At 42.6% G+C, this 26,496-nt stretch overlaps 1 protein-coding gene across 2 annotated transcripts in view; it reads left to right on the top strand.

Annotated features, from left to right (window-relative positions):
• The window catches only part of EXD2 (exonuclease 3'-5' domain containing 2), a 61,044-nt gene extending 35,436 nt beyond the window's left edge, over positions 1-25,608 (top strand). The window contains exons 4-10 of one of the 2 annotated variants that reach the window (XM_044229848.1): positions 70-196; positions 7,262-7,593; positions 8,615-8,721; positions 8,973-9,108; positions 14,161-14,517; positions 17,694-17,951; positions 25,585-25,608. In XM_044229848.1, the coding sequence (XP_044085783.1) occupies positions 70-196; positions 7,262-7,593; positions 8,615-8,721; positions 8,973-9,108; positions 14,161-14,517; positions 17,694-17,910 (1,276 nt within the window). In that variant the 3' untranslated portion in view covers positions 17,911-17,951; positions 25,585-25,608. Of the gene's footprint in view, positions 1-69; positions 197-7,261; positions 7,594-8,614; positions 8,722-8,972; positions 9,109-14,160; positions 14,518-17,693; positions 19,137-25,584 lie in introns of those variants that run through there. The other variant, XM_044229847.1, reaches the window with a different exon arrangement.
• The last annotated feature ends 888 nt before the right edge of the window (positions 25,609-26,496 follow it).

Genomic DNA, 26,496 nt, shown 5'->3' with positions numbered 1-26,496 from the left:
AATGTCTTTTTTGATTTGCCTGTTCTTCTTTTGCCCATTTTTGATACACAACTTACTTATTTCTTGCAGAAACAATTTGCTCTGTAATGGGCTAAGCCTGAAATCACTTGCTGAGACAGTTTTGAACTTTCCGCTTGACAAGTCCCTCCTGCTTCGTTGCAGCAACTGGGATGCCGAGAATCTTACTGAGGACCAGGTACTTCTTGTCAGAGTAGTTGAAGAACGGAAGAGCCATTGCTTGTGAAGTATAGTTGTTCTTGTAATTGTAATCTTCAAATATAAGTGTTGGGTGGAAATACCTGAGCAGAGACTCACTGAAGATAACTGGTCTGTGGTATATAAATGGTACTTAAGTAACAGAGTAAGAATCCCTATTGTGTTTTATATTTCTGAGCAGTTACTATATGCCAGGCATTTCAGAAAATGTAATTTTTTATTATGAACACAAATGCATAATTAGAAAACCAGAGTATTATAAGACTTATTATAAGAAACAGTTAGAGGTTCTCTGTCTTCCTCCCACTCAATGGTAACCAATTTCATTTCTTCCTGGTAATTACCATTATATTTTTAAATTACATGCATATATTACTCTTTATTATTTTTCATATTATCTTTTGACTTCTTACAATGGAAGACATGATTTAGTACTCTTGTAATTCCTCTGTCCCCAGACAAATACTTTTTCCCTTCCATATCTTCCTAATATAGGTAAATCATCATTTTTATCAGATTAGTATCTACTTATATTGATATTATTTATAGCTGAGCCACATAGGAAGCTACAGTTTTTTTCTTATATAGCCTTTTGTTTTCTTGTGAGCAATAATTTGTACTTTTGTTTGCTTTCTTTTTTAAAAATTTATTTATTTATTTGAGAAAGAGCACAAGTAGGGGGAAGGGCAAGGGACAAGGAGATACCCCGCTCACTGGGGACCCTGATCCCAAGACTCCTGAGATCATAACCTGAGCCTAAGGCAGACTTAAGGAACTGAGCCACCCAGGCACCCCCTAGCCACATTTTACATACTTGGTTGTCAAGGGTGTATTTCTGTCACTGCAGAAAGTTCTGTAGGACAGTGCTATGTGTGACAGGAGGGGGAATTCAGTACTTCACAAATCAGAAGCCCAGTAGCAGTAGAGCTGAAAGCTCTCACATTTATTACTGAACCAGCCTACTGGTGCAGAGGCATAATAACAGAGAAAAATCATTTCCCTGCTAAAACATGTTTGTCGGCCATGACAGGACAGAACACATGGTCTTCATGCAACTTAATTAAATATGTGGAGCCAACTAGGTGTGCCACCTCATGATGCGTGACGCCTTCTAGACCCAGTCTGGTTCCTCTTTAAAGATTTATTTATTTATTGGAGAGAGAGAAAGAGGGAGCACTCAGGTGAGTGGGGGGCAGGGCCTCCTATTGGAGTTGTATCTGATTTTAATACCAGTTTTCACCCAAATCTTCTGGGGAATGGGATGATTCTGCTTTTGTTTCTTGGCTGGGAATCACTTATTTCTGAAAGTCTTGTGAGAAAACATGGCAAGAGCCACACAAAGCAGATTGGTGGCCAAAAAGCTGTTTGCTTTGTTTTCTATCTACCTATTAACTGTTTCAAGCCCAGACTCTTTAATGGAACCCTGTATCTTTTCTTGGCCGGTTCAGACACGTGAGGTGACTTACTCCTTTTGTTTTCCCTTGGAGCCCTCCCTTCCAGACAGAGTCCTTCGTCATCCTGCTTCCAGAGCTGCTGCCCAGCTTGGACCCTGGAATCTGCATTCACCATCAGCCTAGGGAGTCCTATCACCTCTCTTCTGGAGTAGATCCTCTGTCTTGCAAATTCTATGTCTTTTCCCTTCCTTGTCTTTTAGTACATTAAGAGAGGGAGCATAGGAAGTTCATTTGTGACACCCTCCATGTCCGAAAAGATATTGGCTTGCCTGTCTGTGAACTGATATTTTTGCTGAGTACGGCTATTTAGGGTGAAAATCATTTTCCTTCAGAACTTCAAAGGTAATGTTCCCTGTCTTAGAGCTTCCAATATTGATACTGAGTATGTCATTTGTTTTTCTTTCTGGAGAATCTTCACTTTATTCTTAGTTCTTAAAATTCATGATGGTATACATTAGTGTGGGCTATCTTCCATTTTAGTATTAGAAGCCAGTGGACCCTTTCAATCTATCTTTCAGTTAAGAGAATTATTCTCGTAATATTTCTATGAAAATTTCCCTCCCTTTTGTTTTTAGAACTCATATTATTTAGATGTTGGACCCCCTTGAATTGATTCTCTGATTTCCTAGGAAAAATATTTTCTCTCTTTGTGTTTTTTGTTTTACCTTCTAGGAAATTTCCCCAAGTTTGTCTTCTAACATTTCTATTGAATTTTTAATTATTCCTTTCATAATTGTAAGTTACATGAGATTCTTGGTCTCCTCTGAATATTTGCTTTTAAAATAAGTTTGCTTTTGTATAAGAGAGACAGTATCTTCTGTTATCTTTGAGTATTAAAGATTTCTCAGGTTTTCTTCTTCCTGTATTTCTTCATATTCCTCTGAGTTCCTTATTTGAAATGTTTGATTTGGTCTTTGTCTTTCACATGAAATATTTTTCTTAAATGTTTAGATCCTTGGCTGTCCATTCATATTTAGAGACACCTTAAAAAGTTGATTGGGCTCATCAACTATTGAATGAATAAGTAAAATATGGTATAGCCTTACAATGGAGTATTTTTCAGAAATACAAAGGACACATGGTACATGCATGGATGCATCTTGGGAACATTATGCTAAGTGAAAAAAAAGCCAGTTGGAAAATTTCACATCAGATTCTATTTTTATGAAATGTTCAGAATATATAAATCTATAGAGACAACATAAATTAATGGTTGCCTAGGGCTGAGAGACATTGAGGATGACTGCTACAGGGTATTAGGTTTCTTTTTGAGGTGATGGAAGTTTTTCTAACATTGCTTGTGGTGATGGGTTGTGCAGTTCTAGAAGTTTACTAAAAATCCAGAATCTTGCACCATCTGAAAAGACATGTGTGGAACAATTGGAGACATTCGAATAGAACTGTGTGTCATTGTACTTTGTCACTTTTAAAGCTCTTGGGTGTGGTAATCATGAGGTCATGTAGAAGAATGTCCTTGTTCTTAAGAAGTACACGCTGACGCATTTAGAGATGAAGGATCATAATCGCTGCAACTTAATTTTGAAATGTGTTCAGGCAAAAAAAAAGTGTGTGGTGTCCATATTATAAAGTGATAAAGCAAATATTGACGATTGTGAATGTCAGTTGGCATTATGCTTTTTTTAACTTTTTCTGTGGGTTTGAAAACTCTTAAAATAAAAAGTTGGGGAGGAAATGGTAATTGCTACCAATCTTAAAGCCAGATTTGTGATCCTTATTATTGTGAGAATTCAGAATTCCTAAAGACTCTTACTCATTCTTTTTTTTTTTTTTTTTAATTTTTAAAGTTTATTTATTTTCTTTAGTAACCTCTATACCCGGCATGCGACTCGAACTCGCAATCCCAAGATCAAGGATTGCACGTTCTTCCTACTGAGCCATCCTGGTGCCCCTGTTCATTCTTTATTTCAATAATGTTTATTGTTTATTTCATTGTAATTTTAAGCATAATGCTTAATGAGATTTTAGAAAATACAAGAAATCATGTTTAAATTTGGATTTTCAGAAATGGGTTGAGAACGTAGCAAATAGAGCCAGGGCTTTTGACCACTGGGCGTTATTATCAATACCTGTAGATTACAGTCACATGTCAGTAACTGAAACTCTTTTTTCCTCAGGCTACTCAGTTTCTCCAGAGATGAATCATCTAGTCTTCTGCCCAAGAGGTATAAGCCCCTCTGCTTATATTCTGGTTGCTGAGTGGGGAAAGGTGTTGGTAGTTTCACCAAGCCATATGTACACTTTCCCATAATCCTTTTTCCAGGTGACACTTTGCCCCAACCCTGTGCCAGGCCTGGTGTTACTAGATCCAGATCCTCTGTGAGCCAGCCATTATATGACTTAAACTTTTGCTCTTCTGGGGTTAGGAAGGAGTCATTGCCACCCCTGGGGTATAAAGGAGAGGGTCTAGAGTCCTAAGTGTTCTTTATGGAAGCTTTCACCTTATCTTCTTGTTTTCACCCCTGCTTGTACTTACTTTCACAGAAGCACCTGGTGCTTCCCATTCCTAATGCTTTGCCATTCTCTGTGGCTCAAATTGACTTGATTCTGGATTTTTGGCTTACCACCCCCATAGGCCTAGATTTTAGCCTTCTCTTGTTTGCTGAGTTGGTCACCACTTGTTCATCCTTCCAAAATGTTGTTATTGGAAAGATTTAGCTGGTATCTTCAGGTTAACATTATCCTGTAAGAGAGTTTTGGGAGTCAAATTCTCTGAATTTGTTTTCTGCAGCTATTTCTGACTTTCTGTGACTAGGAGTAAGTCACTTCTTTGTGCCTTGGTTGGTTGGTGTCTTTCTTTTAGCAGTTTATTGAGGTATCACTTACGTACAATAACATTCAGACATTTAAAGTACAGAGATCAGGGTACCTGGCTGGCCCAGTCCGTAGAGCATGTGACTCTTCATCTCAGGGTCCTGAGTTCAAACCTCATGTTGGACATGGAGCCCACTTAAAAATAAAAAAAAAGTGTACAAATCAATGGATTTTAGTATTTTTATAGAGTTGTGCAATCATCACCACTATCTAATTTTAGAACATTTTTACCCCCAAAAAAGAAACTCTGTAGTGATTAACAGTCACTCCCCATCCTACAGTCACATCCCATCCCCTGCCACAACACCTTAACACTGGGCAATCACTAATCTACATTTTGTCTTTATAGATTTGCCTATTTTGGACATTTCATATAAATGGAACCATACAATATATGGTCTTTTGTGATTAGCTTCTTAATTTTGCATGTTTTTGTGGTTCGTTCATGTTATAACATTTATTGGTAGTTCATTTCTTTTTATTGCTATGCAATAGTTCATTGTATGGATATACTACATTTTATTTATCCATTCATCAATTGGTGGAGATTTGGATGGCCTTCATTTTTTGGCTGTTATGAAAAATGCCACTATGAATATTTGTGTATAAAATTTTATGTGGACATATGTCATATGTTTTTACTTATCTTGGATATATACCTAGGAATGGAATTGCTGAGTCATAACCTTTATGTTTAACTGTTTAAGGAACTGCCAGACTGTTTTGCAAAGTAGCTGCATCATTTTATATTCTTACCAATAATATATGAAGGTTCAAATTTTCCACATCCTTACCAACTCTTGTTATTGTCTATCTTTTTGATTAGAGCCATCCTAGTAAGTATGAAATTGTATTTGATTGTGGTTTTGATTTACGTTTCCCTAGTGGCTAATGATGCTGAACATCTTTTCATGTGCTTGTTGACTATTTATGTATTTTCTTTGGAGAAACATCTATTCAGATCCTTTGCTCATGTTTTATTTTGTTTTTAAAGATTTTATTTATTTGACAGAGACACAGCGAGAGAGGGAACACAAACAGGGGAAGTGGGAGAGGGAGTAGCAGGCTGCCTGCTGAGCAGGGAGCCTAATGTGGGGCTTGATCCCAGGACCCCAGCATCATGACCTGAGCCGAAGGCAGACACCTAAAGACTGAGCCACCCAGGCACCCCTTTTGCTCATATTTTAATAGAGTTGTTTTTATATTGTTGACTTCTGAGAGTTCTTCATATATTTTGAACGCTTGTCCTTTATTAGGTATATAATGTGTAAATATTTCCTCCCATTCTTCAGGTGGTCTTTTCACTTATTTGACTGAGATCATCATTTGAAGCAAAAAAGATTTTAATTTTGATGATGCCCAGTTAATCTATTTTTTTGCTTATCACTTACGCTTTTGGTGTTATATCCAAGAAATCATTGCCTACCCCAAGGTGATGAACATTTACTCCTATGTTTTCATTTACGAGTCTTAGGTTTTAGCTCTTACATTCAGGTTTATGACCCATTTTGAGTTCATTTTTGTGTGTGATATAAGGTAGGGGGTCCAACTTCATTCTTTCACATGTGGTCATCCAGTTGTCTTATCAGCATCTGTTGAAAGTGCCTTGGTTTCCTTATCATTTGAAAACAGTTTGTTAAAAGAGCACTTTAAAAGAAAAATTTATTTATTTGAGAGAGAGAGTGAGAGAGAGAGAATGAGCAGGAGGAGAGGCATGTTCCCGCTGAGCAGGAAGCCCAATGTGGGGCTCGATCCCAGGACCCTGGGATCATGACCTGAGCTGAAGGCAGACGTTTAACTGACTGAGCCATCCAGGTGCCCTTAGAAAACACTTTAAACTCTTCACATTCAAACACAGTTTTTTCCAGTGGGAGACAGCTGGGTGGTAGATTATAGATTATTGAGTCTAGATGGAAAATTTTATCCAAACCTGTTTTATTCTAAAAGCATAATAAATCCTTCCTAATAGTATTATTTACCAGGCTTGGTTACTAAAGGTAAATTAAAGGAATTTTAAAGTCTTTACTCCCTTTTTTGGGAAAAGCTCTTAATGATAGTCTTGGCTACTTTTATTTATGACCAGCTGTCCTGTCAAGTTGTTTGGGAGAGTGACTTACCGTTATTGTTATGGTAGATTATACCATATAATCTGAAATTTATTCATTTCAGAAATGAGCCCTTGTGACTTTTGACTTGAGGCCCATGCTTGAAACCTGTTTGTTTTCCATATCTTATTAATAGGTATGGCAGGTTGTTTCTGATTGGCAATTGCACAGACCTCTCAGTGAATCTTGTTTTCAGGTGGTCTAGATGATGGCCACCTCCAAAGTGAATTTCATGGACTTGTCACAATTGTGAGGACTGCCCTTTTCTCAAATTACCAAACTTGAGAAAAGTCTGTCCATCAGGTTTGGTAACAAAGAGAAACAAACTTCACTGGTTTGTGTAGGTTAGGATTTTTGAATATTCAAAGTAAGTCATTATTTTAGCTAAAATAAGTTAACTTTAGCTAAAATAAGTTAACTAGAATACGTTATAACATAGACAAGAAACATGAAGATTCATGATACTATTCAGCTTACTTTCATATAGTGCAAAATATTTCATCATAAAAGGTTTTTAAGAAGTACACAGTGCTTCGGGTATTGTACATCTTGAATTAGAATCCTGAAAGTTGTCGGTGTCTTTGTAACTGACTTGGAAATTGCTCTCTCTGGTGTGCCTTCCAGATTCCACTGATCTCTGACTTTTCTCTTCAGGTGATTTATGCTGCCAGGGATGCCCAGATTTCAGTGGCTCTCTTTCTCCATCTTCTTGGATACCCTTTCTCTAGGAATTCAACTGTAGACGAAAACGATGACCATGTGGGTTGGAGAAAGGTCTTGGAAAATTGCCAGGATATGGTAGACATCCCATTCCGAAGCAAAGGACTCAGCCGACTGGGGGAAGAGGTTAATGGGGAAGCAGCAGAAACTCAGCAGAAGCCAAGAAATAAGAAGTCTAAGACAGATGGAATGACGCCAGGCAACCACCAAGGGAAAGACCCCAGAAAGCATAAAAGAAAGCCCCTGGGGGTGGGCTATTCGGCCAGGTAACTGAGTTGTTCTCTGTCCGGTAGAGAGAGATGCAGAGGCCCAGCCTCCAGCAAAAGGCATGATGCCTCATCTTAGGTCTGGGGAGAAGATTGTGTGGTAGGACGACAGGTGCTCGAGGGGTTAATTTTTCCCCCCAGGGGTTAATTTTTTTTTCCCCTTCCTTCAAGGACATTTAGAGATAACCTTTGGTCTATTTATGTGTTTTCCTCCTTTTCCCCTTCTTTTACTTTCTAATTTTTAGAATTGAGTGCCCATAAGGAGAGCTTAACCTAGCTTTGTTGCTGATCCTGGTATGATTTGAGCCCTATAACTTCTCCAGTTATAAATGAGGGTATAATTATTACTCCTTGCTTGCTCAGGATAGCTGCGAAAATGAATAGCATGAATTGCCTCATACATTTCAGGAGAAATGCATCATCTGATTTCCTGTTCATTTGGTATTTGATTATTTAGAAAGGCATCCAGCTCTAAGCCAATATTATTCTCTAACCAGTGAGAGTTTTTCTGTACAACTTAACGCCTCTGTTGCGGAAAGATGACTAATAAGTGCTTTGGAGTGGAAGTTTGGTCCCTGTAGCAGAGTGCCTTTAGGAATTGGATGATTAAATTGGAGCCAGTATTGCGTATGAGCCAGAAATAAACCCATGTGGCCCTCATTACTTTAGCTTGAAGTTCTTTAATTTTAATTTACTTTGTTTAACCCAATGATTACTCTGTAGAGCAGTGTTCTTGGTGCTCTGTTCCTGTTCGCTTTCACAACAGAGCTGTTGTATATATACTACCCAACTCACTCCTTGTTCCATAAATATAAAAACTAGCTAAACGAATTCACTTTTAGTTCCTAGCCCCATGAAGATGGAGGAACAATCAAGACTTTTTGCCCCGTTAGTTTTTTTTCCATAAATATAATACTGGACCCTAGTGTTGAGAATAGCAGTCACTCAGAAGACAACATAGATCAAGCTACCTTGATCCATAGGTAGTTTCCAGTTTTATTAATCTCTCCTTTCCCTGCAGAAAATCCCCTCTGTATGATAACTGCTTCCTCCATGCTCCTGACGGACAGCCTCTCTGCACTTGTGACCGAAGGAAAGCTCAGTGGTACCTGGACAAAGGCATTGGAGGTGTGAGACTCACCTGTCCTTGCATTTGCATTTAGGTGCATGTGGGTATTGGCAGGAGCGAGGAGAGAGACAGAGAGACAAGGGGCAGGGAGGAACAGAAGAAGGCAGAACGACCTTGAGACAAGTGGGACATGGCTATTCAAAACCCAGAAACCGTACTCTCTGCCAGGACACTGCAGAGAACATTTCAGGTGGGGCTTCTTTCCTGAGGGACGGTTGGGCAAATGCTGGTCTCTTATCTTTTCTCTCAGAGCTGGTGAGTGAGGAGCCTTTTGTGGTCAAGCTGCAGTTTGAACCCGCAGGAAGACCTGAATCTCCAGGAGACTATTACCTGATGGTTAAAGAGAACCTGTGTGTAGTCTGTGGCAAGAAAGATTCGTACATTCGGTGAGTGTGGGGTTCAGCTACCCAGATTGTCTGCCTCTGATGGAAGTTGCCTTTGTAGCCACATGTGGAGCCCTCAGGGGTCTTGGTTGAATCTGCCAATTTCAGCTGAGAGACGTGTCCATAGGGGTCATCTCAGTTCTCCTGAGAACTTCTGCCATCTGTATGGTCCTGTTTTCATGCTCTCCTGCCTGTCTTGGGTCCCATTCTTGGTTTCAAGAATGCAACACTTTTCTCCGTAACAGTTTGCTATAAAGAAAGTGGTTTCCCTTTGCTCATGAAAGATTGGAGACCTGTGTCCTTCAGAAGCTGCCTTTTTCTATGTGTCCTTATAATCCTCCCATGAGTGGCTCACAACTTTCTGAGCCTTGATACTGTTCATGGAGTACAATATTGTGGGTCTGGTTCCAGCCCACCATAGTAAAGCAAATACCGCAATAAAGTGAATGAGTCAGGGGTGCCTGGCTGGCTTAGTCGGTGGAGTGTGCAACTCTTGATCTTGGGGTTGTAAGTTCATGGCCCATGGTGGGTGTTGAGATTAATTAAAAGTAAAATCTTTAGGGGTACCTGCGTGGCTCAGTCAATTAAATGGCCAACTCTTGACTTCAGCTCGGGACATGATCTCAAGGTGATGAGATCAAGCCGCATTGGGGTCCATGCTGGGTATGGAGCCTCCTTAAGATTCTCTCTCTCCCTCTACTCCTATCCACTCATGCTCTGTCTTTTTCCCAAAAAAATAAATAAATAAAATCTTTATTTTATTTAATGTTATTTATTTATTTGACAGAGATGGACACAGCAAGAGCAGGAACACAAGTAAGGGAAGTGGGAGAGGGAGAAGCAGGCTTCCTGCTGAGCAAGAAGCCGGAGGCGGGGCTTGATCCCAGGACCCTGGGATTGTGACCTGAGCTGAAAGCAGATGCTTAACAACCGAGCCATCCAGGCACCCTATAAATAAAATCTTTAAAAAAAAAATGTGAGTCAAATGAATTTTCTGGCTTTCCCAGTGCATATAAAAATTGTTTATATTATACTCTGGACTGTTAGTTGTGCAGTAATGTTATGTCTAAAAAAACAATGTATATACTTTCATTTAAGAATACTTTATTGCTGGATGCCTAGGTGGCTCAGTCGGTTAAGCATCTGCCTTTGGCTCAGGTCATGATCCCAGGGTCCTGGGATCAAGGCCCATGTCAGGCTCCTTCCTCAGCAGGGAGCCTGCTTCTCCCTCTCTTCCCCACTTGCTATCTCTGTGTCTCTCTCAAATAAATTAAAAAAAAATACATTAAAAAAAAAAAAAGGAATACTTTATTGCTGGGCGCCTGACTGTCTCAGTTGGTTAAGCATCTGACTCTTGATTTTGGCTCAGGTCATGATCTCAAGGTCATGAGATCCAGCCCTACATCAGGCTCTGTGCTGAGCATGGAGCATGCTTGAGCTTCTCTCTCTCTCCCTCTACCTCTACCCCTTCCCCCCTCCTCACACTCTCTATATAAAACAAAACAAAACAAAACAAAAAACTTCACTGCTGGGGTGCCTGGCTGCCTCAGCCAGTAGAGGATGTGACTTTTGATCTTGGGTCATGACTTCGAGCCCCATGTTGGGTATAGAGATTATTTTTTTAAAAAATAAATTAAAATTTATTTAATTAATAAAATTAATTAATTAATTAATAAAAATACTCTATTGCTAAGAAATGCTAACCTCATCTGAGCTTTTAGAGAGTTGTAATCTTTTTGCTGGAGGAGGTTATTGCCATGGTGCTGATGGCTGCTGACTGATCAGGGTGGTGACTGTGGCAGTTTCTTAAAATAAGTTAACAGTGAAGTTTGCTGTATTGATGAACCTCTCCTTCTTGAAGGATTTCCCTGTAGCATGTGATGTTGTTTGATAGCATTTTGCCCACAGCAGAACTTCTTCCTAAATGGAGAGTCCTCACATTTTACCACTGTCTAGTCAACTAAGTTTATGTAATATTTTAAATCCCATTGTTGTCATTTCAATAGTCTTCACATCTCAAGAAACCTCTTTCTTTGCTCATTCAACAAGAAGCAACTCCTCATCCTTGTAAGTTTTATTGTGGGATGAAACAGTTGCAGTAATTCACTCCTACCTGCAGACTCCCAGTTCTTTTGCTATTTCCACCACATCTGTAGTTACATCCTCCACCAAAGTCTTAAACCCCTCAAAGCCCTCCATAAGGGCTAGAGACTCCTGTTAATTAAAGTTGGTATCTTCACCTCTTCCCATGAATCATGAATATTCTTAATGGCCTCTAGAATGGTGAATCCTTTCCAGAAGGTTTTCAGTTTGCTTTGCCAAGATCCATTAGAGGCATCTCTATTTATGGTAGCTATAGCCCTTATGAAAAGTATTTCTTAAATAATAAGGCTTAAAAATCAAAATTACTCTTTGATCAATGGGCTGCAGAATGGATGTTGTGTTAGCAGACCTGAAAAGATCATTAATTTCATTGTACATCTCTATCAGAGTTCTTGGGTAACCAGATACACTCTCAATGAGCAGTAATGTTTTATTTTACTTTAAAAAGATTTTATTTATTTATTTGAGAGAGGGAGGGAGAGAGAAAGCACAGAGCATGAGCAGGGGCTGGGGGCCACAGGGAGAGGGACAAGTCAGCTCTCTACAGCAGGGGGTCTATGTGGGGCTCAGTCCCACAACCCTGGAATCATGACCTCAGCCAAAGGTAGACACTCAACTGACTGAGGCATGCAGGTGCCCCAAGCAGTAATACTTGAAAAGGAATTTTTTTTCCTGATTAGTAGTCCCAACAGTAGGCTTAAAATATTCAGTAAACCATGCTGTAAACAGATATGCTGTCATCCATCTAGAGAGCACAAGTGGAGTAGATTTAGCACAATTCTGAAGGGCTCTGGGATTTTGGGAGTGGTCCATGAGCACTGGGTTCAATTTAAAGTCATCAGATGCATTAGTCCCAAGCAAGAGAGTCAGTCTGGCTTTTGAAGTTTTGAAACCAGGCATTGACTTGCTCTCTCTCTCTTTTTTTTTTTTAAAGATTTTATTTATTTATTTGACAGACAGAGATCACAAGGAGGCAGAGAGAAAGGAGAAAACAGACTCCATGCTGAGCAGAGAGCCTGATGCAGGGCTCAATCCCAGGACCCTGAGATCATGACCAGAGCCAAAGGCAGAAGCTTTAACCCACTGAGCCACCCAGGCGCCCCTTGACTTCTCTTTAGCTATGAAAATCCTAGATGGCATCTTCTTGCAAGAGAAGGCTGTTTCATCCACAGTGAAAATCTGCTCCTACATGTAGCCACCTTCATTAATGATCTTAGCTGGATCTTCTGCATAATTCGCTGGAGCTTCTCCATCAGCACTTAGGGCTTCATCTTGTACTTTGATGTTTATGGAGATAGTTTCTTTCCTTAAACTTCTTGAACCAACCCCAGCTAGCTTCAGAATTTTCTTCTGCAGCTTCCTCACCTGTCTCAGACTTCACAGAATTGAAGAGAGTTCGGGCTTGGCTTGGATTAGGCTTTGGCTTAAGATAACTGTATGGCCAGTGTGATCTTCTGTCCAGACCACGAACCCTTCTCTATACCAGCAGTAAGGCTGTTTTGTTTGCACAGCATTTACATGTTTGCTGGAGCAGCACTTTTAATTTCCTTGGAGAACTTTTCCTGTGCACTCACAACTTGGCTAACTGGAGCAGGAGGCCTAGCTTTTGGTCTGTCTTGGCTTTTGACATGCCTTCCTCACTAAACCTAATCATTTCTAGCTTTTGATTTGAAGTGGGAGACATGCCACTCTTCCTTCCATGTGAGCACTTAGAGGCCATTGTAGTAGGTTATTGATTGGCCTGAGAGCAATATTATTTCATCTCAAGGAATAAGGAGGCCGGAGGAGAGTAAGAGAGACACGGGAATGGCCGGTTGGTGAGGCAGTGAGAACACACACGTGTATCTATTGAGTGCTCGGTCTTATGTGGGCGTGATTCATGGCCTCCCAAATCAGTTACTATAGTGACTCCTAGGACAGTGATCACACATCCACACAAAAATATAATAATAAGGAAAAGGTACCAAAGTGTGACACAGAGACACAAAGTGAACAAATGCTGTTGGGGGAAAAAAAATGAGGCCAAGGGGCGCCTGGGTGGCTCAGTGGGTTAAAGCCTCTGCCTTCGGCTCAGGTCATGATCCCAGGTCCTGGGATCGAGCCCCACATCGGGCTCTCCGCTCAGCAGGGAGCCTGCTTCCCTCTCTCTCTGCCTGCCTCTCTGCTTACTTGTGATCTCTATCTGTCAAATAAAATAAATAAAATCTTAAAAAAAAAAAAAAATGAGGCCAATAGACTCGCCCGATGCAGAGTTGCCACAGACTTTCAGTTTGTAAAAAATGCAGTATCTGTAAAGTGCAGTAAAATGAAGAATGCCTGTTTTTGGATGACCTGAAGGCATACGTTGGCTCTACTCCCTGCCTTCAGTAGAGTAACTCACTCTCCTACTCTCCTCTTACAAAATGAGACAAATAGTTGTGTGCCAAGAGTTTTTCCTGAGAGCTCAGTTTTCCTTAGAAATTAACAATGGGCCTTGATGAGCCTGGAAATAGTTTGAGTAAGGGGTTCCTCAGATGAGAAAAATTTTTTTTTTAAGTCACCAGGCTTCTAAAATTTCAGGAGTAGAGGGACCTGCTACATGCTTTGAGAGTTATTTTGCAGATGTTGAAGGTCTTTAGAATTTTTTTTCATTTCTCTGATACTTTTCCTCTCTGGGAGCACAGTGTTTGCAAAGGTTGTTGTTAGCCTCCCTCTGCCTTGGCCCTCTGCTGCCTCTTGCTATCACGTGGTATGAACTTGCTCCTTGAGGAGAGGAAACCAAGGCTCAGGTAGGTAGGTAGGCCAAGAGTGGAAGAGGCAGTTTTGCCTTTATGTAGTCTCTGTTGGGTTGAGGTGCATGAGGCTCCTCGGTCCTGTTTACGCCCAGAGGAGGATCCCAGCAGCCTGCCTGCTAGCTCCACCTGCGTTCTGTGTCCGATGCTAACAAGCGCTGCTTCTGGGTGGGCTTGGCAGGAAGAACGTGATTCCGCACGAGTACCGGAAGCACTTCCCCATTGAGATGAAAGACCACAACTCCCACGATGTGCTGCTGCTCTGTACCTCCTGCCACGCCGTCTCTAACTACTATGACAACCACCTGAAGCAGCAGCTGGCCAGGGAGTTCCAGGCCCCCATCGGCTCTGAGGAGGGTCTGCGCCTGCTGGAAGATCCTGAGCGCCGCCAGGTACGGTCTGGGGCCAGGGCCCTGCTCAACGCGGAGAGCCTGCCCGCTCACCGAAAGGCGGAACTGCTGCAGGCGCTCAGAGAGTTTTACCACACAGACACAGTCACGGAGGAGATGCTTCAGGAGGCCGCCAGCCTGGAGACAAGGTACAGTGTACAGTTCCCGGTCGGGGAAGGGATTGGGGGACATCCTGGGGGCACTAGCGCCACCTGCTTAGCGGGGATGCCGGCCAGGCAGGGGCCAAGAGCTGTTTAGGCGCAGAGCATAGCCTCCTGTTACCCCATTGAGTATCTAATGGCTTAAAATACCATGGGGCTGGGATAGAAGAATCGGTGTGAGAGTTTCCTTTCCATAGGAGACTTGCCTTCTGTCCTTGACCCTTCAGGGTCATCTCTGTCCAGCCATTTTCATGATGAGCAGATGAGTTCAAATGCAGTGGAGCTCTGCCTTAGAGATTCTGTGCAGAAGTCAATCCTGAAGTCAGCAGAGGAGATGAAAATAATACTCAAAAAATAACCCCAAGTCTCTGAAGTTGCTTTTGAGTACAATGTACATGGCTTTCTGTCCCTTACCTCATCCAGGTCTTTGGGAACTGACACCAATGGATTCATGTTTGCTGTCTCATCTGCATTCAGGGTACTGGCCCACCGAATAGAACAGGCCAGAATTGGTCTTACCATTCATACTATTCTCTTTTTTCCTTCCTTCCTTTGCTTCCTCTCCCTCCCCATGAGTTGAACTCATGACTTAATTCAGTGTTCCTAACTGAGAAGCCGATGGCCCTGACAAATGAATGGGTACAGGGCTGAGGTGAAAGAAACTCTGGGCCCCCTGCTCCAGTTTTGCTTCCTGTTACCACTTTTCCAGGAGTACTAGAGCCCGAAAGAATTGCACTGATAAGTTCCCAAAACCGTGAGAGTGATGCTGCTCGGCTGTACTTCAGTTTCATTACCCCGGAATCTTAAAGATCGCAGCAAACACTTATCAAATGGTTGTAGGTGTCTTAATCTATTTAAATATATTTTTAAATATTTTATTTATTTGTCAGAGGGAGAGAGCACAAGCAGGGGGAGCAACTGGCAGAGGGAGAGAGAAGCAGGCTCCCCACCTAGCAGGGAACCCGATGTGGGACTTGATCCCAGGACCCTGAGATCAGGACATGAGCTGAAGGTGGATGCTTAACTGAGTGAGCCACCCAGGCATCCCAAGTTATCCTGCTCTATTTACCCAAGCTAATAAACTTTCTATAAATTGTCTTTTTTTTTTTTAAAGATTTTATTTATTTATTTGAGAGAGAGAGAGTGTGAGAGAGAGCATGAGCGAGGAGAAGGTCAGAGAGCAAAGCAGACTCCCCATGGAGCTGGGAGCCTGATGTGGGACTCGATCCCGGGACTCCAGGATCACGCCCTGAGCCGAAGGCAGTCGTCCAACCAACTGCGCCACCCAGGCGTCCCTCTATAAATTGTCTTAATCGGTTCTTCTAACAACCATTTGAAATAGGATTTAGATTTCTTACTGGTAACTGCTAGCATTATATCTTGCATTTGTTAAATATTTCGAAGTTAGAAAACAGTACTAATGAGTTTTGTCCTATTTTGATTCTTCCTAACTATTTTGTGAGGTTGTAGCATAGATGTTATTTTTTATGTTAGCTACCCTGAGGTTAAAGTTAAGTAACTTGCCAAGGTCCAATGAGAATGGTTCCTCCAACCAATTCCCAGATGTATTTGCTAATACAACTAAACTTCCCCTTTCAGTCACAGACCTTTCTAACCAATCACCTTGCTGACTAGGATAGAGGGATGCTGGACTTGGCTGTCTGGAACTGAGAAGAAGCTGGTTGGGGGAAGATAGGCAAGTTAGGGACACTTGTCAGCTAAGCAGTAAGGTGGCTGCAGATTTCTGGAGGGCACTGGTACTGCTGGAATGAGGGAGGGAGTGTTGGGAGGGAGGAATGAGAGTGGGGTATGAATGCAAGGAGGGGAACTGAGTCCATGGAGTAGGGACTTTCTCCGGAAAAGTAGTTGTTACTCACAGGAGGTGAAAGCACTGTTTGCAGGACATCCGAGGACTTCTAAGGCTTCTCTGCTTAGTTAGGAAGAGGGCAAGGATTTATCTTCCCATTAAACAGCACCGGCTGCACAACTGAGTATTTCATGGGACCAAAACACATCTCTCGTGGATATGGTTTGGCTTTTTTTTTTTTTTTTCCAAAGACTTTGAGTATCAATCTCTACACCCAACATGGGGTCTGAACTTACAACCCCAAGATTAAGAGCTGCATTTCTACTGACTGAGCCAGCCATGTGCCCCAAGATTTTTATTTGTTGATTTTTTTTTTAAGTAATCTCTCAGCCCAACGTGGAGCTCGATTTCATGACCATGTGATCAAGAGTCACATGCCCTACTGACTGAGTCAACCAGGCGCCCCCATCTTTTTTTAATTTCAATTTTTTAAAAGTTGAAGTGTAGCTGACACAACATTGTGACACATGATGCACAGTGTTATATTAGTTTCAGGTGTACAACAGTGATTCGACAAGTTTATGTGTTATGCTATGCCCACCACAAGTGGCGCTCCCATCTGTCACCTTAGAATGCTATTATAACACCACTGACTACTGCCTGTGCTGTACGGTTTGGCAGTCTTCCTGTGAGAAAGGAGGCACTAAAGAAATGTCCCACCTTGCATTTTTACATGTATGTATTCCAGCGTTTGAAACATAAGAACACGCAGGGTGATATAGCAGCGCCATATAAATACTGAGTATGGTTGAGAAGGACAAGCTGGTACCTGAGTAACCCCGGAGTAAATAAAAAACCAACGTTCTTCACTCATTGTCAGCCAGACAGTGCGGCTCCTGTAGTGGGGGCTGAGCTTCCGGCAGTGGCCTCCCACAAATATAGCTCAGAATCCCCAAATATCTTCTGTCAGATTGTGTGCAGTATGTCCAAATGACTTCTTAAAGTGGCAGATGTAGGAAAGATGCTTTAAAAACATTAAAGTAGGGGGCACCAGGGTGGCTCAGTTAAGCATCTGCCTTTGTCTCAGATTATAACCCCAGGGTCCTGGGATTGAGCTCCAATCAGCGGGGAATCTGCTTTTCCCTTTGCCTCTGCCACCCACACCCTGCACGTGCTCACGTGCTCTCTCTCAAATAAATAAAAATTTTTAAAAAGCATTAAAATAATCAACCTTTAGAAGTCCAGCAACCTCCTGATCTAACATTGTGGCAGCCCCCTGGCCCACAGCATTTGGAGCCGTCTGTGACACAGTCCTGTGCTTGTCTTCCTTAGACCCTTGTGCTTTGTGTCTTGCCAGGATTTCTAACGAAAACTACATTCCTCATGGGCTGAAGGTGGTGCAGTGCCACAGCCAGGGCGGGCTGCGCTCCCTCATGCAGCTGGAGAGCCGCTGGCGTCAGCATTTCCTGGACTCCATGCAGCCCAAGCACCTGCCCCAGCAGTGGTCAGTGGACCACAACCATCAGAAGCTGCTCCGGAAATACGGGGAAGACCTTCCCATCAAGCTGTCCTGAGAGCTGCTCTCCTCCCAGGATGGCTGGGAAGCTGAGCCAAGGTGGGAAAGTCACCTCTTCCTGTGTCATTAATTGTCAGAGCCTAGTGTCACAACTTGGAATGCTAACCCACGCCAATCCCAGGATGCTTCTGGTGGAGGCGGGCTGTTGCTTCAAGGGGAGCTTACGGTTTTGGATTTTACTTGGGCAGAGTGAGAATTCCTTTTGCTTCCCTCTTATTTTTTGTGGACAAAAGGGCCTTGGCCTTTATTTTACTTTCCTTCTTTTGCTTCCTGTGCACAGACAGCAGATGAAGGATTCTCCCCTGAAGTGACTTGTCAAGACGCTCAGGTTTTTAATACATTTCTTCCCTGCCCGGTATGTTGTTTTTTTCTCAAACAGGGGCAGTCAAGTATTTTAATCCCATTGGGTTAGGACAGGAGAAATTCTTGCAGAGGTTGGAGGGGTGAACAGGAGTCAGATTCATTTCCCCAGTTCAAGCTCATAATTATAAATTCCTTAACTTCATGCTCTCCCACATCTCACCTGGTTGAGATCCATCCCATCTAGGTCACTTCGGTTTATTTCCATACTTGAGGATGCTCCCCTTTACACAGCCAGGACCAAAGCAGCGACTTCCTGCCATATGCTTCCACCCTAACACTGGAGGAAATTCTTTTCTGGAAATAGGCCTTCTAACTGGGTGGGGCAGAAAGAGGTAGGAGCATCATCTCTCAAGAGAACTTTGATATTTGCTTTGCTTTCCCTTTCATGCTGTTTGTTGTCTATTCATTGCAACCCTCCTGTCCAGAACTGCAAGGTTTTCTAGCTGAATCTCCTTCTGAGAGGAAGATTCTCTACTCTCAGAATCAGTGTCACGTCCCTTCCGTGTTCTGTGTTCCTTCCGATTTGTAATACTGACCTCTTTTCAACACTCAGTTCTCTCTTGGAGTCCTTTGGTCGGGTTGCGTTGGGAGGATTTCTCCACCTGCTCTCGTGCGTGGGACTCTGAGATTAATTCATATACTTAGATGTTCAGAACAGTGGTTTTTCATCTTTTTATGTGAAGCTACCACTTTGAGCATAAATTATTAGTGATTAGCAGTTTTTCTAAAGTTTTTACTTGACAAGATCGTAACAAACTTAGTGATTTTATGGCCAGAATCCAACAGGAGCTGTTTTGAAATTGTGCCCAAGTTGGTGACGGTTGCTCTAACACTCATAAATAAAACTTCTAAGCACAAAGCTCACTGACTGTAAATGTAAAACTTTTTTTCTTCTCGGATTTGCAAAATCAGTAAATATTCTTGGGGGAGGAGATATTCACCCCTGGCGTCCCTGCTGTGGGCAGAAGCATGGCACGCATACAGGTACACCACGCACAGCGTGCACATGGACGTACCTCGCACACGGACGTACCACGCACGGCGTGCGCCACGACGTACCACACACAGCGCGGCTTCAGCCCATCAGCTGAGCGTCCGCCAACGGGTGTGCGTGTTGTTTGTCCGCCGCTTTGTACCCTCTTGCCCCCAAACAGGCATTTTTGGGCTCTAAACTAGAGATCCTTGAAGATGAACAATACCAGCCTCTTCCAGGACCGTATGTTCAGTGGGGTAGGTCATTGTGGGCCATGTGCTCAGTGGCTGGACCCCATGCTCCGGAGTCCAGGGGTGAACCATGGGGCGTGACGGGTGGTCGTTAGAGTGGTCAGGCTTGCCACAAGGTGGCACTCACAGATCCTGTGTTATAGTCAGTCTTGAGAAATAGGGCTTTTATAGATGGTTCCTGAACACAGCTGATGACTTATGTTTCCAAATCCGTGTAGCTGATTTGGGGCCATTTGAATAGGGTTACCAGAAAAACTTCCTCTGAAACTGGGAGTAGGGTGCTTTCATTTTCATTCCTTGTGATCCTCATGCTAAGAGAGGAGAAACATGAGGTTATTTAGGGGCGGTGGTTGCTGTAGGAAGAAGGAATGGATTCTCCAGCAGAGCTGTGGGCCACCAGAGCCAACAGGCACCGTAGAAAAGGAGGCTAGACTGGCACACAAGATTTCTCACCCTTCTCAGAAGTTACTGTGTGGATTTGACTCTTCATTCTCTTGAGTCAGCCCTTAGCACCCTTTCCTGAAGACTGACAGTGGTGACCTTGAATGAGATATTTTAGGGCAGGCATATTATAAAAGAAGTATTTATTGCAGTGTATGTTCATGAGAAATGAGTCTAAAGAAGGAGTAAAAAATCATCCATCTTCCCTCCATCTAGAAAAGAGCTAACCTTTGCTGGGATGTCCACAAATTTCCTTCACTATTTAAAAATGCGTGAAATACAAACGGAATTCAGAGTCATGTATATATAGACTGTGTCATCCTTTTTTACTCCTCACTTAACGTGGTACCACAAATAATTAATTTCCTGTGCCCCTCATCTTTGAAAGTAGATTCCTAGTTTCTCTTCCATACTTCAGTTGTCCATTCCCACACTGTTGAAATTTTGGTTGTTTCAGATCCTTTGTTAATGTCAGTGATACTGTGTTGAACTGTCTTTTGTATTAATCTTTGACTATATCTTTGATAATTTATTTAGGATAGAATTCTAGCGATTGGATGGGGCAGAGGAGGTCTCACATTTCTGGAGTGAGTACCGATTGATACCACCTTTTAGGAGCATATATCAAGGGAATGCTTCTAACCCTTTAGCTCGTGTCCCGGTACATTTACTGAGCCTCCACGTGAACAGTAGTGAGAGGACAGGGTCATGGCAAGGGCCTCCGAATGTACCCGGATCATTGTGTTTCTAGGCTTAGAGTCTTCTCTCTGCTTCCCCTTTATCTCCCATCCTTTATTGACTCATTTCCCCTTGTAGTCAGTGTTTTTTGGAAACACTATTTTAAAATAAAAACTTAAAATAAAAGTTACAGACAGGTCTTTTTTGTGTGTTTGATACACAGCAGTGATTTGCCATCCTAAAGTGAACAAGGCACAATGTTCAGGGATTTGTTGCTTTTTAAGAGTGCAACCATAAGTTACTTATTCTTATCCATGTCACGGATGGAGATCAGATGACAAAATGTGTTCTGTTGAAATAAAGCCATTTTAATCCCTCATTTTAGACTCTTAGGAGCCCAGCAGGCAGAAAGAGCTTTTATTTAGCTTCCTTTCTTACCTGTTAGTGTGGGGCCCTAACATTTGAGTATAATCTGAATTCTCAGTTTACCTTACTTCTCTTGAGTTTTTCATTCATTTGTTGATCGTTTCCTTCTTTTTTTTTTCCCTTCATCATGTCTCATCATCATGCTATCACTTTTTACTGTTAAAGAAGACAGTTTCTTGGTTTGCTAGTTTACTAATTATTACATATTTTAAGAGTCCTTCTTGATCTTTTGTCTTTTCTGTTGCTAAGTGGCCATTTTTAGAATGCCTGATCTTTCAGGAATACAGTGGGCATCAGTTTTTCTTGGGTGAGATAAGCTGAAAGAGGGTGTAAGAATGACATTGCTGTGATGAACTCTTGATCTGAATAATGTAAATATAATACATAGTCCCCAGAATATTTTTGCTTTGGAATTCAGTGATAAACTTTAGCTATTCACCAAGTTACCTCCTCATGCTGAAGCCTTCTTCTTGTCCCCAGTCCTGGAGCAGTTTCATATCCAGTGATGGTCTGGGGTTTACCTGCAGCCGGCAGCTTGCTTGTTCCAATTACCTATCCTACCAGCCTGCTAGGAGATGCTTTAGTCACCCCCCATCCCCCGCCTTTTGCTTGAGGCACCAAGGCCCTCGCTTGAATGCCAGCATGTTATCTGGGAAAGTGGGAAGTACATTAGACTAGTATTTCCATCTAACGAGGTCTTTCTATATAGCCCACTCTTGTTGGAGGTCCCTAGATACTGTGGGTAACTAGACCAAATGGGTCATCATTTGAGGGATAATCAGGAATTGACTTCCTTTGCACAGGAATAGGGAATATCAAAGGACCTGCTTCACACATCCTGTGTTGCATCCTCTTCAGATGTAGTATACACTGCCTTAAAAGGTCATTTTCTGCTCTGAATGGAAGTAATTTCCCTGCCTTCCAGACTGAATCCAAAGCATTTACCCTCCTTCTAGCTTCCTTATTTGTTATTAATTCTTGCATTTTCCTCTTGCTAAGTGGGTAGTCTGTTGCCATTTCTGCCTGCATAAGCTCCAAAAGCTGCTGAGTTTGGAGTCAGCATTAATATAAGCATGATGTGTGGTCCAGAATATTCCTGAGTAGGAGAGGCTACTTTTACTGTACTCCTGCTTCCCAAAGATCTCCCTTTTCAGGCTTCAACATGCTGGGGCAGAGTTGGGATTCTGACTCTCCAGGCCACCAGGGTATCTATTAAGTCCTGGATAAGAATCAAACATTTGAGCTTAGTAAGCTAACAGCTGAAAAGAAATGGGAGATTAAGATATGGGTAGTTTTAAAAGAGATATGTTTATTTGGTTCATGGGTTGATGGGGTTGTAGCCATGGACTTAATGTTCTATTTTGCTTTTCCCTGTACTCAGTTCTATTGTGTGTTAAAGGATCAGAGGAACAGGCTGGTGACCTAGGTTTTGGTTCTGGCCATTACCTGTGTATCTTTGGACTAATCACTTAACTTTTCTGGGCTCCTTTCTTTACCAGTAAAGTTAGAAGTTAAGATTAGATGTGCGGTAAGGACCCTCCTAGCTGTAGCATTCGGCAATACATCCCACTGTTTATGTGGCACTTTCTCTTGGAAGCTGTGTACCTTCTGCTTCATCGTTGCACACCCTCATCCCGCTCCCAGCTCTGGGAATGGAGACTATGCACGGAAAGGGGGGGAATGAGGGAAGCAGGATGCCACACCATGTCCTCCTGGCCTCACTGACTAGAGAGAAGCCTGGTTCCTCCATCTGGTGCTCCACCTGAGGTCAAAATATACTTCTCACCAGAGGTGTGCTGTCTGTGGCCTTAGGAACTCACAGTTCACTATTCAGCAATAAAGAAAGAAGAGAAATTTGTATCTTCAGTTGCATTGCTTGTGCTGTAAGGTTTAACGAGATAAGCACAAAATGGAAATGAGGCAAGTTTGCCAAGTATTGTAGATGGGAAGATATTGAGAAAAAAGGAATGAGTGTTTCTCATTTTAAGGATAGGAGAAATTAAGACTATACTATAGAGGACTGAATAGAATTAGGTACTTTAAAAGGAAAACATTAAACCAATGAGTTAAAAATATTCTCTCTTTTTTTATGTTGTCATGACTGCCTAAGAAAATTTGAGGGATCCAGTGTTAACACATTGTTACCCATCCATAAGTCCTAAGACATGATCACCTCACAGGGAGACTGAGAAGTTTCTTGGGCCTGCATCTTGTATAACCCTGACTGGCCTTGGACTTTGTCCCTCTTACCTTTGGCATCTATAAGACAGACATGCATAAAATATAGTTTATATTCTATAAACTGCTGAAAGACATTTCTGTGTATCTATATCTGTTCCCTATAACCTGACAAAAAATATGTTTCCCTGTTCCTTTTTGTGCTTCGTTCAGTCCAAAAGAGGGTGTTGGTGTATTGGCTTTTCTTTGTGTAGCACATATTTGGACCAAATATGCTAAGCTTGCAGCTCTTTTTATAATAGTTACCCAGATACAGACATGAGCCCCCATTTTCTATCAAATTAGGGTCATTTTGTTGCAGTTTAGTTCCAGAAAAAGTAACCAGATAGCCAAAAGGGAGGTTCAAGTATATTTCTTTGCCTCTGATGGATGAACCCTAACTTCATCTAAAATTCTGACATCTCCCATCATATCCCATAGAGCCAACTAGAGTCCCAGCAAGCTAGCTTAGTTTTTTTTTAATTAAAGTAGGTATGTATGGGCCCTGAAGGTTGGGTAGGTCTGAGCTGTAGCAACATACATGCAACTTCCTCTGAGTTCTTGGATGCAATGAGCAGGACTAATGTTGGCTCCAAAAAGGGACAGAAGATGGCTTGGGGTTAGTTTTTCTTTTTTTAAATGTTATACAAGTGCAGAGCAGTTGGCTGCCGTCCCCCTTTCAAACCATCAGCAGAGTTTGACCTTGGCCAAGATTTTGCCTCATCTTCTCGGCATCTCAGCACAGAGTTGCGTTTCAGCCGTGGAATGCTTAACCAAAAGCACATGCTGTAGTGATGGTTTCCAAAGAGCAAGTTTTTGCAGAAAGTCTACACCGTGTTGTCTTCTCAAAACACTAGTTTTCTCTGAACCACCTACCCAATAAACCCCAAATGGCGATTCTTTGACTCATTCTTTCTTCACAAAGGCTAAGCTTTTTGATGTTGTTAATAATACTTTATTGAAGCACAGTGTAATGAGCATACAATGAAGTACAAATCTTTTTTTTTTTTAATTTTATTTATATGACAGAGATCACAAGTAGGCAGAGAGGCAGGCAGAGAGAGAGAGAGGAGGAAGCAGGCTCCCTGCTGAGCAGAGAGCCCGATGTGGGACTCGATCCCAGGACCCTGAGATCATGACCTGAGCCGAAGGCAGTGGCTTAACCCATTGAGCCACCCAGGCGCCGATGAAGTACAAATCTTGAGAGTACTTTGTGAATTTTGACAAATTGTATGCAGCCATTTAACCATTCAAGGCTGGGGTTTCTTTATTCCTTTTCCTTTCTTTCTTTCTTTCTTTTTTTTTTTAAAGATTTTATTTATTCATTTGACAGACAGAGATCACAAGTAGGCAGAGAGAGAGAGAGAGAGAGGAGGAAGCAGGCTCCCCACCAAGCAGAGAGCCCGATGCGGGGCTTGATCCCAGAATCCTGGGATCATGACCCAAGCTGAAGGCAGAGGCTTTAACCAACTGGCCACCCAGGCACCCCTCTTTTTTTTTTTTTTTTTTTTTTTTTGAGCAGCCACTTATTATAGCTCTTTGTTGGCCTGGACTAGGTCTGCAGGACCTTCCCACCGAAACCTGGGGCTATATGCTCCCAGCTCCTGGCCTAGGACAGCCTGGCTCTTGGGAGCACCTTAGCCTGCCCAGAGATTATAACCTCCTCTAAGTCCCTTGGCCAGGCCTGAAGATGAAGGGGCAGCTAGAAGTCCCAGGGCAAGGGCCCTGCCCTCTCCCACAGGCTGAGGCAGGTTTCAGAAAAGGCCATTCACTGCCCAGTGGTGCAGGGAAAGGAAAATGATGATTTGGGAAGTGAGGGGCTAGACAGTGAGTGAACAGACACTCATGATTGGGAATCACACGAGAAAAGAGTGCCCCGTCTACTCCTCAGTGTGAGAGAGTCAGTCCTTGTGCACACCCCACACCAGCATCTGGCTCACCACTGTCATGCTCAGCACATGGAAACCTTCACATTCCAGCTTGTCCAGGATCATGTGGGGAAGGTCACTGATGAAGTACTCAAAAGTTGTTTCCCAACACACTTCTCTTTGAGGCCCCCCAGATGCCACATCAGCTCTGGAACTGAGGGCTCAGCACCCACTAGGTTGAGGCCCACTTCTTTGTGGATCTGGGTGCTGATGAGCAGGTAGGGCGTGATACAAGAGTCCCAACCAGGCCCCTACCCAGGGCTTTGGGCTCAGGGCTCATGCCAACCCCACCAGCTCCAGGACAGTCCTAAGTCCAGTTACTCCAGCTCTCAGGGCTTGGGTTTCCTTCCTTCCTTCCTTCTTTCTTTCTTAGATTTTATTTTTTCATTTGACAGAGAGCAAGAGAGAGACCATAAGAGAGGAGAAGGTCACAGGGAGAAGCAGACCCCTGCAGAGCTGGGAGACTGATGAGGGACTCGATCCTGGGACTCTGAGATCATGACCTAAGCCAAAGGCAGTCGCTTAACCAACTGAGCCACCCAGGCACCCTGGAGCTCAGGTTTCTTATATTACATGAAACATCTATTCTGATGATGTATGGCCTTGGATTGGAAGGTTGTACATTCATCTACCTGAGCAAATTATTATATGAGTGCAAATCCAGGTGAAAACATGAAGAACTGGTAGTCTTAAGTCTGGGCAGTTTGCTCTTTTGTCCTACGTAGTTGGTGTGGTCACTGCAACTCTTCACGATACTTGTTCTTTACAAGTTACTTTTGAAAATAGGTAATGTGGGAGCACCTGGGTGGCTCAGTTGGTGAAGCATCTGTATTTGGCTCTGGTCATGATCCCTGGGTCCTGGGATCAAGCCCCACATTGGGCTCCTTACTTGGTACAGAGCCTGCTTCCCTCTCTCCCTCTGCCTGCCCCTCTCCCTGCTCATACTCACTCTTTCTCTCTTTATTTTTTATTTAAAGATAAAGAAAATCTTTAAAAAAAGAAAGAAAGAAAGAAAATAGGTGATGTGTGCACATAGTACAAAACAATCTTTTTTAATGTGTAATGAAAAGGGACTGTTCCCCCCCCCTCCCTAACCCCCACCCAGTCCTTTCCCTCCTTGAAGGGAACCTCTGTTACTGTTACTTGGGAGTTGTTCAGCCTGGGGTTGGGGGGAAGGGGAGTTTTGTTTTTTAAGTCCCAGCTTTCTTTGGTTGTTCACCAAGAATATATTTCTCAGCCTTTCTCTTTATACTCCAGGCTGTAGTCTAAGGCACTTATGCAGAAACTTGGACCTACAGCCTCAGTAC

Source organism: Neovison vison, chromosome 13, assembly GCF_020171115.1.
Source record: "Neovison vison isolate M4711 chromosome 13, ASM_NN_V1, whole genome shotgun sequence".
NCBI lineage: Eukaryota > Metazoa > Chordata > Mammalia > Carnivora > Mustelidae > Neogale > Neogale vison.
The sequence above is the reverse complement of the archived record's forward strand: the minus strand, read 5'-3'. Positions and strand labels throughout refer to the sequence as shown.